The sequence below is a fragment of the Drosophila biarmipes genome, chromosome 3R (genome assembly GCF_025231255.1).
Source record: "Drosophila biarmipes strain raj3 chromosome 3R, RU_DBia_V1.1, whole genome shotgun sequence".
Taxonomy (NCBI): domain Eukaryota; kingdom Metazoa; phylum Arthropoda; class Insecta; order Diptera; family Drosophilidae; genus Drosophila; species Drosophila biarmipes.
This window is the reverse complement of record NC_066616.1, coordinates 16,658,861-16,675,928: the sequence shown is the minus strand read 5'-3', so window position 1 is coordinate 16,675,928 and position 17,068 is coordinate 16,658,861. Positions and strand designations below refer to the sequence as shown.

The 17,068-nt window shown below is 43.1% G+C and overlaps 6 protein-coding genes and 1 pseudogene across 6 annotated transcripts; 5 read left to right on the top strand and 2 right to left on the bottom strand.

Moving 5' to 3' along the window:
- Positions 1-2,576: 2,576 nt before the first annotated feature.
- Positions 2,577-3,717, bottom strand: LOC108031244 (uncharacterized). The gene has a single exon (XM_017104480.3). It carries the CDS (start codon positions 3,585-3,587, stop codon positions 2,646-2,648), a length of 942 nt encoding a protein of 313 aa, XP_016959969.1. The 5' UTR covers positions 3,588-3,717; the 3' UTR covers positions 2,577-2,645.
- Positions 3,718-9,191: 5,474 nt separating this feature from the next.
- LOC108031164 (protein phosphatase 1 regulatory subunit 36) lies at positions 9,192-10,877 on the top strand. Its single transcript, XM_017104383.3, has one exon. It carries the CDS (start codon positions 9,320-9,322, stop codon positions 10,784-10,786), a length of 1,467 nt encoding a protein of 488 aa, XP_016959872.1. The 5' UTR covers positions 9,192-9,319; the 3' UTR covers positions 10,787-10,877.
- Positions 10,878-11,138: 261 nt separating this feature from the next.
- Positions 11,139-12,072, top strand: LOC108031423 (peptide deformylase, mitochondrial). The gene is made up of 2 exons (XM_017104824.3): positions 11,139-11,485; positions 11,678-12,072. Exons 1-2 carry the CDS (start codon positions 11,207-11,209, stop codon positions 11,987-11,989), a joined length of 591 nt encoding a protein of 196 aa, XP_016960313.1. The 5' UTR covers positions 11,139-11,206; the 3' UTR covers positions 11,990-12,072.
- A 118-nt stretch (positions 12,073-12,190) lies between these two features.
- Positions 12,191-13,197, top strand: LOC108031421 (peptide deformylase, mitochondrial). The gene is made up of 2 exons (XM_017104821.3): positions 12,191-12,748; positions 12,810-13,197. Exons 1-2 carry the CDS (start codon positions 12,344-12,346, stop codon positions 13,119-13,121), a joined length of 717 nt encoding a protein of 238 aa, XP_016960310.1. The 5' UTR covers positions 12,191-12,343; the 3' UTR covers positions 13,122-13,197.
- LOC108031422 (uncharacterized) lies at positions 13,141-13,682 on the bottom strand. The gene has a single exon (XM_017104823.3). The coding sequence runs from the start codon at positions 13,597-13,599 to the stop codon at positions 13,219-13,221; it is 381 nt and encodes a 126-aa protein (XP_016960312.1). The 5' UTR covers positions 13,600-13,682; the 3' UTR covers positions 13,141-13,218.
- Positions 13,683-13,734: 52 nt separating this feature from the next.
- LOC108031419 (uncharacterized) lies at positions 13,735-15,509 on the top strand. Its single transcript, XM_017104819.3, has one exon. It carries the CDS (start codon positions 13,861-13,863, stop codon positions 15,373-15,375), a length of 1,515 nt encoding a protein of 504 aa, XP_016960308.1. The 5' UTR covers positions 13,735-13,860; the 3' UTR covers positions 15,376-15,509.
- Positions 15,510-15,633: 124 nt separating this feature from the next.
- Positions 15,634-17,029, top strand: LOC108031420 (uncharacterized; annotated as a pseudogene).
- The last annotated feature ends 39 nt before the right edge of the window (positions 17,030-17,068 follow it).

Below are 17,068 nucleotides of genomic sequence, written 5' to 3'. Positions count from 1 at the left end.
AACATAAAGAACTATGCAAATCCCTTTAAAGGTAGACTGGTATATGTTTAACAAAGTACACGTAAGCCCTTTGAAGCTGTTTCCCTGCAGTCCCCCGAGGGGAAAGTGATGTTCAACTTTTATCTACATAGCTACTGCGCCGGTCGCAGGAATTCTGTTGTGGCATTTGTCAAATAGTTGGCAACTTTCTTCAATTCACCCAGTCCCATAACCTGGCAAAAAATGGCGACACCCTTCCTCGTAGTCCTGCCATCGCCAGACTTCTCGAAACTATTGACGTGTTTCACTTTTTATGGCATGCGCCTCCTGGGACGCCAGTTGTAGCCTCTTCCTCAACTTTTCTGCCCTTGGCTTATTACATCGCAAAGTTGATTTCATGGCATTCTTGTGGCGAAGCCTCAGCGTTGACAGAGGGCAAAAGAATTGGGCTCGAGAAGCTCAGACAACTTGACACGACACCAGTGATGAGCTGTCTTTAAGGGAACGTTCTTTAAAGGATAAATTTTTTATTAATATAAAAAAGTTCAAAATTAAAAACAAATATATATCTGTTTAATTTTTATATTTAATCCTATCTTATATTTAATCCTAACTACCAGCCAACAAAGGGATTACGGCATGAAAAAAACCTAAAAGGGATATATACATTTTTTAAATATAGGCTTTAGTAATAAAAGCCTTTAAAAAATATCCAATCAATGGGTAAATTATATTTTTTAATCTTTTTAGTTAACACCAAATAACTCCTAGAAAAAACGTATTTTCACATCCCATTTAAATCAAATCGAGGAGAAAAACATTTATTTATTGCCCATTTCCTGTTTCCTGTTCCCTTTTTAATTTAATTTTTTATCAGATTTCGCCTGTTTTTGTTAAAAACAGTGCCTGGCAGCACTGCCTGCCACCGCCTGAATGATTGAGTCCGGCATTTGTGAAACAAATTGCCGGAGATTTCCCCCAAATCCTTCTTTGGCCAGCGCATTTCGTCCAGGACATGCTGAACAAATGAACAATTTCGTGAATTAATTTGATGTCTCGGCTGATTCGCTTCTCGTTATTCAGACAGAGGCAAAGATACATCTGTCTGCCACCCAACCACAAAAAACTTTGCATAATGTAAATGGCCTTGTGTCCCCCGAAAAGAAACGTACGACATTCCACAGATGTCACATGTGCAGGACAAAGGCTCGAAACAAAGGATACATTGCAGCCGAATGATTAATTTCCACTCATGGAGCATGTGGCTTTGATGATGATAACGACTGCGATGATGTCAAGTTTATCATTGACCAAAGTTTATCGGTCCAAATTGGTCCATCTATCCTGACTTTGAATAATAGAGCTAGATTATAGCAAGGTGTTGGCTTTACAAATTGGAGAACATTAGGCGAACATTATAAAAAAAAAATACATTTCATTAATTTTCTTAAATGGGTTATTTGCAACATTGTGACAGGCCTATTAGCATGTCAGCGAGTTTTTTCATATATTTGTTTTGTTACTTTGTATGTTGTTAGTAGCATGTCAATTGAATGGGGCTTAAATCAAATAAATACATAAAGTCCCTTATAATAATAACACGCTTTGCTGAAAAGCTCTTTAAATCATTTTTTATTAGGTTAAACTTTAACGTTCTATTTTATAACCTAGAAACCCTTTGATAAAAATACTACGCATATTTTGGACTCACAGGATCCCTCACAGATGTACAAGGTACATACACCCACAACTGGCTGGCAAACAATGCCCTTGCACTGCATTTTAACATGCAACTTGTGGTTGGGTGAATAACCAGCTCTCTCGTCATGAAAAATCCCCCCTCGGGGCCATTATCCTGCCGGACTTGCTGGTGGCAAACTATTTTTAAAGAGTTAAAAGCGTTGCAACGAAAAGGGAATTTATGAAATTAGCATAAGTTGAACCCAAACACAATTTCCAACTCTGAGTGGCCCACAGAGGGGTTATGGATGGTTTCGGATTCATTAAAGTGGACAAACGAAGGCAAATCCAAAAATACCTCTACAGGGGGATAAGGAAACGATGAAATACCGAAAAATATGGCTGGGCCTGGGAATTATTTATTTTACTTTTATTTCGGCCGCGGGTCCTTTCCGTTTCCGTTTTCACTTCCCTTTGTCCGACTGTCTGTGTAATCGGCCAGAAGGGCTTAGATAAAACACGAAATGGCCACAAAAAGGAACTTGTCGCTAAGAGCATCTACACCCAAACACAAGCATACGTATCTGCATACATATGCAAACAACCTATGGGATTCGGGTTCGATAGCCGGAATCTGGACACAAAATAAGGGCCTAAAGGCTTGCCATTGTTGTCTAACAAATCTGCACACGTCAGCAAATAAAAAAATGTAAATAATAAGAAATATATATCATTGCCTCATTAAAACATTGGCAAGTAAGATGAGTTATTTTTAAATAAATGCTAAATTTCAAAATACTTAAATGTTTAAATTTGTAAACTAATGTCAATTGCGAAGAATACTAAGATTCATATAAATAATGATAAAACAAGTATAATATAACCAAAGTATAAATCAATTTAAAAAATAGTTTAAATATAACATTCTTTATACTATACGACATTTTATTAAATTCACAATAGACTTTGAATTTCAAAGATACAGTTTAAATATGCTCAACTAGATGCTGACTGAATCGCACAATCGTGGAGATCACGTCGATCATGTAGACGAAGAGCATGGCCAGCACTGAGGCCTGCAGGACATTATCCGATCTATCCATGTACTCGTACCTCCGTTGATGAACCACGGTGATGGTGAAGAGGATGAGGGTGGCCGCGTACAGTAGACTGACCATCGACGCATAACGCAAAACATAGCGATTGCCATTCAGATACACAATGACGTATATCGAAATGATAATCACTAGACAGCATAATGTGACGATGATCATGAAGACGTGACCGGGCAGCAGCTTCAGCGGCATATAGATGCCCATCATGTAGAGCACGATGTTCAGGATCAGGACGATGACCAGGACACCAGCCACCCAGGGCAGCGAGACTCGCGGCCACTGTTCGCAGTTGACGAAGATCACCACCATCTCCACGATCACAATGGCCAGCAGGCAGTTGCAGGGGCAATGGTTGGCCAGGTAGACGAAGGCCAGGATCAGGACACATGCCATGGCCATGACGAGCCACAGGAAACTGGGAACCGTGGGGCTTATCGACTTTCCAAAGTCCTGTTTCAGGATCCTAAGGGTCAGCAGCTGCATTACCGCGGAGGTTGTGAGAGCCGCATGGAGGGCGTAGACCCAAATGAGGTGTCTCTTCTTCAGGCTCATGTTCGAGCGCTGGCTCCTGGAGGCCAAAGACGCCACCGGGCTCAATACCGAAGTTTCGCTTTGTGGCTGAGGTGGTTTTGGTGGTGGAGGAGGCGGAGGAGGTTGCCTTGGAGGAGGTGGAGGAGGAGCAGGAGCTGTCTTCGGAGGTGGTGGTGGTGCCGGAGGAGGTGGCTTCGGCGGCGGCGGCGGCATAGTCGTCCTTTGGGCACTCGGCTTGCGCTGACCCGTCGACGGACGGGGTGGAGGATTTCGATTACTCATCTTCCCCCGCAATAATGATACCCCCTTCTAGGAACCCAATGTGTGTTATAAGCATGTATATTAGACGTGTTTGTATGTTCTTGACTAATAAATCGGTGTGTATGCTGTGAGGGATAAAACACGTCATAGTAAAACATAGGACTTTTATATTATGTCGAACTTCCATTAAAAATACTCTACATTTTCTTTGTGAAAAATTAAAGTTACAGAGACTTTGAGAAATACAAAAATATTTGTTTTCTCTCCACCATCCATTTGCAACAACAGAATATAAGACGAATTTTTAGAAACATCAGCATTTTTAATATTGATCCTGTGTACCTCGAATTGTTTTAGTGCGCAAATACAATTTTTCTCTGGAAAACTTCACCAAAAATAGTGGTGCGGAACCAACATTTAAGTTAAAGAGAAATTTGAGCTCTGGTTTGCATTTGGTATATCACATTTTTGGTACATTTTTAAATAAAAATTTTCTTTTGACTCCTTTAAATCACTGTTTTTAAATAATTTATTGACGTGCCAAGAAGTATGCAGCAAAAAGAGAAAATCGTTTGTCGAAAACAAATGTTCATTTTGCCGGCTATATTGTAGCATACTTTTATGCACCTTTTAGATGGGATTTTGAAACACTATTGACTTTTTCATTGATCGGCTTAAAGCAGCATAGTTGAAATGAAAAGCACTCGGCAACCGCCGAGTGGAAAAACCACTCTCCCGATTTTGCCGTGCTGACCGGAAAACTCCGCGTCCGCTCGGCTCATGCATATTAAATGGGAATTAGAATAGCGCTGGCCAGCACTCGAGTGCTAATCAATGACACATGCTCCGCTGTCACCGGACTCATTAAGATTTCCCACCTTGCACCTGATGATGTGTTTACATATGTATTTAGCTCAGTCGCTTTGCGCGCCCCTGTGGGCCAAGTTTTTGGGCCATTTTGTGGCCGAGGCTTTTACTGAATTTTAATTAGACCTTGCCGCTGAAAAGCCAGCACGTGCAAAAACATTGGCAAACACGGCCAAAAGACGGGAATTAAATAAACATGAGTCGGCCAAAAATCTTCAGGATTCCCCTGGGGGTGACTGCACAAGGTGTATGTATATAAATCTCCTTTAGAATATGGTATTGTGTCAGAGATTACCCTGCTTTGTTCGCATTCTATCTAATCCCCAGCAATCGATTACAATATATATTCAAGACCTCGCTTACACAATCGCCAGCTTCAGGAAGTTTGGCCATATTTGATATTATTTGCCCCCCGGATTACTGTCGTAATAAGCTTTGACATTGAAAGCCATACAAATGCCTATCAATCAATGGCCTGCCATCCACAACGATAATAAGTTTGAAGAGATTAAAACGGACAGTACCAATTGCCACAAGAACCACAGCACGAACAGAATAGCAAATTCGGATGGAAAGTGGTCCTCCAGGAAGTCATGGCAAATATGTACAATTAGAGTGACACTGGGATTTTATTGCCGCTTTAATGAGTTGACTTGGCTGTGAATTGAACAACAGATCTTTTGATGTGCAAGGATTTGCATAAGATGTAAGATATCCTTAATACTATTGCTTTTGAATAAAAAAATATATATTTTAGGGAATTTAAGAGGATTGTAAAAGAACTATGTCTTGCATATTTTCCCTTATTTTATTTTTGGTTAAATGGAAATGTGAAAAAATGTAATGAATTTAAGTGTAGGTATTACAGCAGGAGAACCTTTTTCCTAAGGTCAAAGTTCGTTAACAATGCCTTTAACCGAACTTTACTCAAAATGTAATTAAATTTTAATGTCTGCTATTAGGTAATTTTGGCTGGTCGAAATGTCGATAATTATTAAACCAATTAAAACGTCTGGCTTACATTGCCATGGCAAAGACTTGAAATTATTAAGAGCTGTCAGTAATGTTTGAATGAATGATTGAATGCTTTTGGCAATACTTAAAACATTTTAGATCTAAAGGAAAATAACTATGCTACTTATAGTTGACACTTGAACTTTTCAAGCGCTTCTTTTAATTATAACAAAGCCTTTTTTAGCCTGAAAGGTGAGAGTGTTCCACATGCCACGGAATTAATCTACCCTCTTTATCCAAGGCGTGAGCTTATGTCAACCCCCTGGACTGACCTAGAGGGTTAATAATAGGGTTCCCATATCAATTATGCATGTAGCAGTCATTTTTAAGCACATGCGAGCTAGGCAGGTGTGCCTTAATTACTACCTACACCTTGGAAAATTAATCGGGTTAATTACTTATAGGGCTATTTTTGAATTTGGGCCTTTGTGAGTGGTCTTTATGGGTAAATATGCTTGAGCTTTACTTACCCCAAAAAAAAGCTAAATTTAAAACTCCCTTCAATGCTTTGAAACGCTTTTCTGTGCCTTGGCAAGATATTAAAAATGCCTTTGCGGCACGTACCCACATCAAAATCATACCGTGACTCTCCGACCGTGCGACATGCAATTGAACAAATAAATCAGCGGGCTAATAAATTTTTAGCAACGCCAGTGGGGGCTGCCCCGAAAATCGAGGGTGAAATCCGGGCCTCGATAAATGCTGCCATAAATGCTGCCAACTGCTGGATACCGAATGCCGACTACCGACTGAGCCATTAAGGAAGCCCCGGTGAACGGAGCGAAGGACAAAGCCAGATTTCAGGCGACAAGGCAGGGAGTCACACTTGGCTGACTTACTGTAGCTGTTGCTCCTAACGCTTTTCCAGCTTTTTCAGCTTTTTCAGCTTTTCCTGCCTTTCCTGCTTTTCCTCTGACTTACCATCTCCCATGTACCACACTGCGTATACGTGTTGTACCGCACCACGGGCTTCCCATCCCCCCACAAAAGCCGAACAATATGATTAAAGGCCATTTTTAGCACCTGTTCTGCCTGTTTATTTCGTATCGAATCGCGTATTAATTGCAATTTATTTTTTATGCCAACACTGGAGCCTCGCATGCAATTAAATTATTTATGCATGAGGGCATAAGCTATTTGAATGCTTATTTACATGTAACCGAGCGTGTGTACTTTGAGCACATTTAACAGGGAGCGAATGTCACTCGCAGGAGGCATCCACTTATGGGGAAATTGTAGCCAGTAAAAGTGGGATAAATATTTGCAGAAATTCTTTACATGTTCCATTAAATAACTATTGAAAGGAATGCAATTGAGAATTTCTTACTACAATGCTGGTGATATAAATAAATCGATATAAGTTTAAAGGGAAGCACGGAGTCGATTCATTTCTTTTATCACACCTTTATTGTTTTAAATTCGATTGATAAGGTAAAAATCAATAGTTACTGCTGAAAATGTTCGAGTTAATTCCGGCAATGTCAAAGGTGCAAACTACTTGTATTTAATCTGTTGAAAACCTGGCAAGTAATTAAAAAGAAGCCCATTTTGTATTTAACCTGTATTTATTTAATTTAATTTAACTTAATTTATTTATTTATTTAAATAAATGGAAAGCACGTTGAATGTTATATTGTATTACAGGAAAAATGTTGTTCAAAATATCATATTACATTATTATAAATGCAATTTAATTGAACTCTGCCGTAAGAAACTCATCTAAACCTATCGTAGTTAAGAAATTCCTTAATATCCGTAATAACTTCGGATTTTTCCTTTCATTTTTTCAGGTATTCTTTAATTATGTCCCATATTTCTTTCATTTTATCCCTTCTTTGTCCTTTTCACACAACAAGAAGCAGAAAAGAATTGTCCCTGTGCTTTTCCAAGAAATTTCAAGGCTGCTCTGCATGCAAAACAAATCCCTAACAATGAGAATAAAAGTACATGTACTAAAAACTGTGCGACCGCAGGGTAAAGAGAACTACTAAAAATTAAAACCATAGATTATGATTCCAGAACGGGGTTGGTCCAGCACTTTTTATGGGATATCAAGCGTTATGTGCCCGGCGGAGTTATAAAAACACAGCTTGTTGACTGCATGTCAAAGTAAACAATGCCGCCGGGAACTGACATCAGTTTTCCCTTCTTTTTCCGGTTCAGCCACCCCTTTTTCACTGCTGTTCAACGAGTTAAGTGCATTTAATTGAAAGAACTACAAATTAGTTTCTGAGCTGTTTTGCAGTTGCTCTGAAAGGCTATTTGTGTGCGACAGAATAATAGCCTTAAGGGGGCGTATACTTGATTTTACCCTGCTACAATAACAGAGCTTCTAGGAACTATTAATAAAAACCCGGAGTCAAAGGATTGTTCTATAAATATATAAATGGAAAAGTACTTTCTATGGAAAAGGCAATTTGATTGACATTGGTTATAACTTCTAGCGTTAAACATAAACTTTAAAATTTACTTCAATGTTTTAAAATTTAACCTTTGTTATGGTTAAAATAAATCCAAATCTCTATTTATTTGTCTAGAGACAATTACTGTAGTATTATAACAAAACACTTTTAAGATTCATCTGTTGCCTTGGTGCATTAAACAATTAAACAGGTATGACAATTAATTGGAACAAGAGCAAATTCATCAATTGGGAATAGGTACCAAACACTTATAACAATGACGTCAATAGAAAATGAAATGAAAACACCCACATACATTCTGAATTGAATGGTGTGAAAGGAATTGTATGGATGCCCTGCAAGAGGCTTCACTGTACCGCCATCGTTTGCCTGAGTGACTAAGATTTAGGGCCAGAGGCGTTTTTCAGTCTGTGTGGGTAAGAAGATTCCCTCGTTCTTTTGTTGATTGTTGGTAGGTTCCCACATCAATTTCCCGCAAGATGCTCATAAATTCTGCCTATTTGGCGTTATGAGTGCCCTAGAAATACAAGGGATGGGGACAGATATGACAACAATATCCTGGCACCATCTTAATTTGCCTCACAGCTAAAATAAGATTAGGCTGTTAAAAAACTCGACGTGGAGTTTTTTTCTAGTGGGTGGTGCATGAGCAGCTCTGCCAAAAGTATATTACCAACTACATATTTAACGCAAATAAAGTGGGTTGTAAAGTCAAATAATTTATATGAACGAATGGCCACAGATAAACCAGAGTCCTTAAAGCATCCATAAAAACAAGAAAGCTTTTGTGATGTTGCTACACATTTGTTGACCATAAAAAGCTCAAGGGCTCGCGACTCTCTCCAAGAAAACAAGTTAAACAGCAACAAATAACCTATTTGCAATATATTCTTACTTATTTAGGTAAATACAGCAAAAAATTGTTTGAGGAAATATATTAAAATCTTTTAAATCCTTTCTCAACAGGATTTAATATTTTAGAAAATTACTTTAGTTAAGTTTATAGTATCCTTGTTTTTTTGGTGTACACTTTCCACTTATCTAAAAACTTTTATGTGGACAACTAGCTGTTACAAAGTTTCTGCCCCTTTCAGGAAAATACAACTAAAATTGGATTAATCTGTACAACAACTGCTAAACTGGCTACGAACTTTTCGTTGTTCAAAAGAAAAGTGTTTTGGGTAATGGACCAAAGTTTGAAAAACATATCAGTGGCTAATTGGATATATTGTTTTCCCAATCCACTTAAAAAGATATTGCTTTCTAAATACTTGTTGTGGTTTTAATATTGCTGGGAAGTTCATTCAATCACTTTATTTTTGATTTTGTACACTTTACATACATAACTGTCACATTCCACAACAAGTAACTACTAACTAACTACTAACTGAATACAAAAAAAAAGAAAATAGATTAAACATAAAAAAGGAAACACAGTAACACCGAGTCATGAAGAGGGTCCATGTGGACAACTACACTCCGAAGTACTACAGTGGCAAGTGGTCGTGGAATGCGGAGAAGGACTGCCTGGAATTCGAGCCCCACAACGATCTCGAGGACGCCCGAGAGCGCTACATCACCACCAATGGCTACAAGTTCCTGCGCACCATCGACCAGGAGGAGGAGCTCATCTTCCGGCAAGCCTATGTCCGCGATTCGGGCACCTATGACTCCGATACGGTAGTAATCAACGACATCCGTGACCTGGTCCTCTTCCTGATGCCCAGCGAGTTCCTGACCTACCGGTTCGTGGAGTTCATGCACCGCCCGGCGGTCCATCGGCTCATCCATGCCCTGATCATCTACTTCGAGTACTTCCTGCGAATGGTGGAGTTCGTGCTGATTCGACGCGACGAGCTGGCCGATCAGATCCAGAGCGATCAGACCATCGAGATGAAGAAGATCTTCTCCATCTACCTCAGCCAGTACCGCCTCCTGGTGGCCCGCAACTACAGTTCGATCCTGAAGGGCGAGGGCGACATGGCCAACTACTATCACCTGAAGGAGATTGTCAACATTTCGGACACGAGTCGCGACAGGGTCTTCCACGAGCAGTTCCTGGCGGTGACAACCCAGATCGTTTGGATCTGCATGCATAGGCGGGCCTATAATGTGATTGAAATGGAGATGAATCGGCTGTTTCGATCCGATCACTTCGTGATGACCCGTCCGGAGTATCTCAGCTTTACGCCGGCGGAGCGGAGTTTGTTGTATGGCAGGAACAACAAGATCGTCAACTATCGCACCCAGGTATCGCCACTCATCCAGGAGCTGATGCACGTGGCGGAGGAGGATATGCCCATCCTGTGGATTGGGGAGCGAAAGTACCGAGGCACCGATAAGCGCATCGCCGAAATGGAACTGGAGTACATTGTGCCCGGCCCACAGCTGCATATGATCGATGTGGCCCACGGCATCTTGGGCCATCCCAAGGACCTGTACAACACCATCCTGGACCTGGACTGGCCCACCGTTCGCTACTCGAACTTCTCGCTGAGCTACGATCCCTACCATATTATACGCCAGCCCCACCTGGACATTCCCAGGATCGATGCCCTGAAGGAGCGCAAGATGAGCGAGCACTACGAGCACTTCTACAAGGTGTATCGCATCTACGAACCGCATAGCCTGCAGATCCTGAACAAGTGGCTCAAGCGGGACAAGCTCGTCCAGTTCTACCGCTCCGGGGGACTGCTGCTCACCAACGTGGTCTCCCGGTGCGAGAAGGAACTGGCCGAAATAGTCCCGCCCACCAAGGTCGACCAGGTCATCAGAGACTACTTCAAGGTCAAGTCCAGGCTGCGCAAGGGATCTCCCTACGAGGCGGACAACATCAGCATCACGTCCTCGCGGATCGGAGGCTTCAACTCGCCGCGCCAGAAGAAAATCACTTCCCAAGAATACTATTTCGATTGATTCCTTAGGCTATTGCCTTCTTCGGATTCTAGAAGATTTAAAGTACTTCAAAATTACAATTTCGTGAATAAAATCATTATGGTTTTTTAAATTTTGCTGTGGTGCTCATTTATATTTATAAAAGTATAACAGATTGTTAATGTAATATTATTATTGTAATATTATTATGTAATATTACTATTTCACTTGTTGGGTATAATAAAAGTAACGCGTCTTGAATAGCATACGTTTACAAACAATTAGAATATAGTGGGTAAAAGGGAAGTGGGTCGTGGACTTATTCTTCCCACTGTTTCCAATGCCTGATCAGCTGATCCAAAGATAAGGTTATCGCACGGAAATCTTCCCAACTCGGCAATCCCATCCAGCAGTGGCTTCATAGACTTTGTTCAGTTAGGACTGCATCTTTCGCCCGAAAACATGTCAGTTCCGCCATATCGCCACTTCACCCAAATTGGGGACCCTGTTCTGCGCCAAAAGGCCGAGGAAGTTTCCCCGGAGGAAATCGACAGCCTGGAAATAGACCAAATTATTGACCGCATGGTAAAGGTGTTACGTCACTACGACTGCGTGGGCGTGGCAGCGCCCCAAATCGGAATCCCTAAGCGTATTATCGTCATGGAGTTCCGAGACGGCAAGCAAGAGCAATTTAAGCCGGAAATCTACGAGGAGCGAAAAATGTCCACGCTGCCTTTAGCCGTAAGTCAATATAACCCCTTAAAATAAAATAATTTATAAGTTAATTAAAATAATATTATATATTAAGAAAGGTATTAAAGATTCAGACTTAAAGATGCATTCATAAAAAGTGTTATTTTGAAGTGCAATCTTTTTAATCATAAAGTGCAGTGGCAATCCCGTGACTTCACACCATAAATCATATGCTTGCAGGTCTTCGTTAATCCGGAGCTGGAGATAATCAGCAGCCAGGTGAACAAACATCCCGAGGGCTGTATGAGTGTGAGGGGCTATTCCGGTCAGGTGGAGCGGTACGACAAGGTCCGAGTCCGGGGAATCGGCAAGCTGGGCACTCCGTCAGAAATGGAACTGGAGGGCTGGAGCGCACGGATCGCCCAGCATGAGGTGGATCACCTAAACGGAATCATCTACGTGGATCGAATGGATATCTCGACCTTCAACTGCAACACCTGGGACCAAATCAACGCAGCCGAAGGTCGCTCTGCCATTTGGTTCCATAAATAGTAATCCTAGTGTACACAATATTACTACATTTACTGAATTTAACAAACAATTGTTTTATACTAAAGTAACGCCTTTTTAATGTTTTTCCGTGGTTTATATGGTGCTGATTAAAATTATTTGGTGGGTTGATTATTATACCGAGTGAAGTAAAAATTCACACAATGTATACAATTGCGAGTCTGTACTACTAATACTACTATACTTCCTTATTTATTTGAAATACCCAATTTGAAATGCGCGCCAAGTTCAAAAATTATTACCATCGATAGTCGATAGACTATTACCAATCGCTAGCCGGTCAGCTGTTCAAAATAAAAGAGGTTAAACAACCGGGATTTGATAATACAACACAAAATGCAGCTAAAACAACGGATAAAACTATGCCAGACTGTTCTTAAACACCACCGGAACCTGGGAACAAGTCCTCCTGCCAGCCAATCCTTCAGGAAGTGGTACCAGCAACTGTGGACCACGGAGCGCACCAACCTGCCGCCCTACAACCACTTCACCCAGATTGGAGACCCTGTCCTAAGGCAACAGGCGGCTGTGGTGCCCAAGGAACACATAGGCAGTCCCGAGATCGAGGCCATCGTGCAGCAGATGGTCAAGGTGCTGCGAAAGTTTGACTGTGTGGGCATTGCGGCGCCCCAGATCGGCGTTTCCCTCAGGATCATAGCCATGGAGTTTAAGGGACGAATCCGAAAGGAGCTGCCCGAGGCGGTTTACCAATCCAGACAAATGACGGAACTGCCATTGACTGTGAGATGGTGATCCCACCAATCCAATAGTTCCAACCCTTCTAACCACTCAATTTCAATAGGTTTTCATTAATCCCGTACTGACTGTGACCAATTACACCAAACTGAAACATCCCGAGGGCTGCATGAGTGTGCGGGGATATTCCGCCGAGGTGGAGCGCTTCGAAGGAGTGAAGCTTACGGGCCTTAACCAAGTGGGAACCCAAAACGAACTGGCACTGAGCGGGTGGAACGCTAGGATTGCACAACACGAAATGGATCACCTGGAGGGAAAGCTGTACACCGACCACATGGACCGCTCCACCTTTGCGTGCACCTGCTGGGAGGCGGTCAACACGAAATCCGGACGGGTGGAGATACCTTTCTACAAGTAGTTAAGTCGCTCTAGGATCGTTTGGCTTTGTATGTATGTATATTCTGTTTGAATGGATGACTTTATATCGTTGGAAATTGTCCCTCACGGGCATGGTCTTAATCCATGGGTTTAAGGGATCCACATGCCCGCAGTCTGTGATTGGCCGCTTCCAGGGCCGCCTTCGCCTTGAAGTACTCCGGACTATCCCACAGTTCGCTCTTGTCCATCATGTAGGTAAAGAGATCGTTGTACTCCCGTTTGAGCAGACGATGCGAAGCGGCCATCTTCGACCGTTGCACCTCAAGTAGCTGGGAGAGAACCTGCTGCACCTCGTCCTCCTGATCCTCACCAGTCACCTGACTGCTCTTGGAGAAATGTGCCTTTAATTGGCAGAACTCATCATACTGCTGCCGCAGATCCTTTCCCAGATAGTTGAGCACTGCGGTGCGCAGGATGAACTGCCGTATGACCGGATGGGCATTGTTGCGCCGGAACATGCTGGGACACACGCCGGAAAACGTTGCCGGTATCCTAGTTCGGTCTGTAATCTGAAATAAAACTGATGGCTTGCCATGCAAACAAGGCTGTTTAAAATAATATGAGTCGCAGCAGCATCCGCAAGAAGATTCAGATGTGGCCTTCGGAAATTTTCACTCATTCACCACAACTCAAACTAAAGACGTCACATCCACACCGACTTCTCACAGCACCTAAATAAATACTCTCATACATTAATACAACTTTATTACCCAGACATAATGAAACGCATACATGTCGATAACTACGCCCCAAAGTACTACAGTGGCAAGTGGTCATGGGACTCGGAGAAGGACTGCCTCCACTTTCAGGCCCACAATGATCTGGAGAACGCTCGGGAGCGCTTCATAATCACCAATGGCTACAAGTTCCTGCGCACCATCGACCAGGAGGAGGAGCTCATTTTCCGGCAGGAATACGTGCGACCCAAATGCAACAACAGTGACACTGTGGTGATATCAGATATAAGAAATTTGGTGCTCTTCCTGATGCCTCGAGAATTTCTGTCCTACAGATTCGTACAGTTCATGCACGAGCAGGAAGTGCTCATGGTAATCCACGCCTTGATAATTTACTTTGAGTACTATTTACGCCTGGTGGAGTTCGTGCTCATTCGCCGTGATGAACTTTCCGGACAGATGGCCCAAATCCAGAGCGAGCAGACCAATGACATGAAGCGAACATTCTCTGTTTACCTAAGCCAGTACCGTATGCTCGTGGCCCGCAACTACTGCCTCATCATCGGGGGCGAGGCCAACATGGCCAAGTTCTACCACATGAAGCCCATTTCCAACATTTCAGCAACGATCCACGACAAGTACTTCCATGAGCAGTTTCTGGCTGTGGCCATCCAAATGGTCTGGATCTGTATGCACCGCAGGGCGTACTTTGTCATCGAAATGGAGATGAATCGCCTCTTCCGCTCGGAGCACTTCGTTTCTGCCCGCCCTGAGTACCTGAACTTCACGGAGGCTGAGCGCAGTCTTCTCTACGGCAGAAACAAGAAGAACTGTAACTATCGAGTGCAGGAATCGCCACTGATCCAGGAGCTGAAACTGGTGCCAGTCGAGGATCTACCCATCCTGTGGATAGGAAAGCGCAAGTACAGGGGTTCCGATGTCCGCATTGCCGAGATGGAGCTGGAATACATTGTGCCTGGCTCGCAGCTCTCCCTGATTGATGTATCCCATGGCATCCTCGGCCATCCGAAGGCACTGTACAACACGCTCCTGAATCTCGACTGGCCGTCTGTACGGTATTCAAACTTCTCCGAACAATACGATCCGTACCAGATTATCAGGCGACCTTACCTGAAAATTCCCAAGTTAAATGAACTTCAGATGCGCAAGATGAGCGAGAACTATGAGCACTTCTACGAGCTTAGTCGAGTTTTTGAGCGGACCACGCATAATCAAATCACCAAGTGGGTCAAACGAGACGCCACCATTAAGTTCTATCGCTCGGGTGGTCTACTCACAAATGTGGTGTCGCGCTGTGAAAAGGAGTTGGCGAGCACATCTACGGGGCCAAGGGTCGAGATGATCATATCCAACTACTTCAAGGTTATATCCAAAATACGCAAGGGTGAAAGAGACTCGGACAAAGAAAAAGATAGCTTTTCAAACGCTCGTTCTGGCAGCACGGCATCGCGCTTTAGTGTAGGTAAAGTGACAAAGAAAGGTTCGGTATTGGGGGCGTCTCAGAGGTCTCCTTCAACCAGATTCAGTTCAAAATAGTATTCAAATGCGTATGAACTGGTTTGAAAGAGGGTTCGATGGCGCCCCCATTTCAATGTTTCGAAACTGAAATTTTGTATCCAATTGTAATATTTCCATGCCTATGTGCAAATATATATATATGAAACCATTAAGTGTTAAGCTTTAAGTTATTTTTGCTCTTTATAAATAAAATAATAAAAGCGCTACTTATAGTAGTGGGTGAAGTATGCTTCACTTTTTAGGAATTCTGAAAATGGTCACAACTCATCCATACTTCGTCGCGAACACTACAATACAAGTACTCTATAAAAATAAAACCAAAACAATACACTAACCCATCATTACCCACCCCCATCATACGATGAAGCGCATCCATGTGGATAACTACGCCCCCAAGTACTACAGTGGCAAGTGGTCATGGGATACGGAGGACTGCCTCCACTTTCAGGCCCATAACGATCTGGAGAACGCTCGGGAGCGCTTCATAATCACCAATGGCTACAAGTTCCTGCGCACCATCGACCAGGAGGAGGAGCTCATCTTCCGGCAGGAATATGTGCGACCCAAGAGCAACAACAGTGACACCGTGGTAATGCGAGACATTCGAGATTTGGTGCTCTACCTCATGCCCCGAGAGTTCCTGACGTAAAAGTTCGTAGAGTTCATGCACGAGCCACCGGTGCACTCCGTCCTCTATGCCCTGGTATTGTACTTCGAGTACTACCTACGCCTTGTGGAGTTTGTGCTGATTCGCCGCGATGAGCTTTCGGGGCAAATGGCCCAGGTCCAGAGCGAACAGACTATTGAGATGAAAAATAACTTTTCCGTGTACCTCAGCCATTACAGCATGCTGGAGGCCAGGAACTACTGTGAGATCATCAAGGGCCAGGTACTTATGGCCAAGTACTATCACATGAAGGAGATCTCCAATATTTCGGCAACTATCCGCGACAAGTACTTCCATGAGCAGTTTGTGACCGTGGCCATTCAAATAATCTGGATCTGCATGCACCGCAGGGCGTACTTCGTCATCGAAATGGAGATGAATCGCCTCTTCCGCTCGGAGCACTTCGTGTCCGCCCGTCCTAAGTACCTCAACTTTACGAAAGCGGAGCGCAGTCTTCTCTACGGCCGTAATAAAAAGAACCTTAACTATCGCGTTCAGATATCTCCGCTCGTCCAAGAGTTGGAGAAAGTTTCTGCCGAGGATCTACCCATTCTGTGGATAGGTAGGCGCAAGTACAGAGGGACCGATATTCGCATTGCCCAGCTCGAGCTGGAGTACATTGTGCCCGGATCACAGCTCCACTTGATTGACGTATCCCATGGCATCCTCGGACACCCGAAAAAGCTCTATAATACTATTCTGAATCTCGACTGGCCGTCTGTAAGGTATTCCAACTTTTCTGAACAGTACGACCCGTACCACATTATCAGGCGACCTCACCTGGTGATTCCCAAGCTAGGGGAACTCGAGATGCGAAAGATGTGCGAGAACTATGAGCACTTCTACAAGTTGACCATGGTCTTTGAGCCTTGCACCCATAATCAAATATGCAAGTGGGTCAAGCGAGACATTAACATTGCGTTCTATCGCTCAGAAGGTCTGCTCACGAATGTGGTATCGCGATGTGAAAAGGAGCTGGCCAGCACATCTGAGGGTCCGAAATGAAACGCTCCCATCAGTGACGTTAGCACTGACAAACGGGTG

What these genes read in the sequence shown, in the direction of transcription:
- LOC108031244 (XM_017104480.3), bottom strand. Translation starts at nt 3,587, where the DNA reads ATGAGTAATCGAAATCCTCCACCCCGTCCGTCGACGGGTCAGCGCAAG.
- LOC108031164 (XM_017104383.3), top strand. Translation starts at nt 9,320, where the DNA reads ATGAAGAGGGTCCATGTGGACAACTACACTCCGAAGTACTACAGTGGC.
- LOC108031423 (XM_017104824.3), top strand. Translation starts at nt 11,207, where the DNA reads ATGTCAGTTCCGCCATATCGCCACTTCACCCAAATTGGGGACCCTGTT. An exon ending in TGTCCACGCTGCCTTTAGCC is followed by an intron (nt 11,486 to 11,677) that starts GTAAGTCAATAT and finishes ATATGCTTGCAG; the next exon opens with GTCTTCGTTAATCCGGAGCT.
- LOC108031421 (XM_017104821.3), top strand. Translation starts at nt 12,344, where the DNA reads ATGCAGCTAAAACAACGGATAAAACTATGCCAGACTGTTCTTAAACAC. An exon ending in TGACGGAACTGCCATTGACT is followed by an intron (nt 12,749 to 12,809) that starts GTGAGATGGTGA and finishes CAATTTCAATAG; the next exon opens with GTTTTCATTAATCCCGTACT.
- LOC108031422 (XM_017104823.3), bottom strand. Translation starts at nt 13,599, where the DNA reads ATGTTCCGGCGCAACAATGCCCATCCGGTCATACGGCAGTTCATCCTG.
- LOC108031419 (XM_017104819.3), top strand. Translation starts at nt 13,861, where the DNA reads ATGAAACGCATACATGTCGATAACTACGCCCCAAAGTACTACAGTGGC.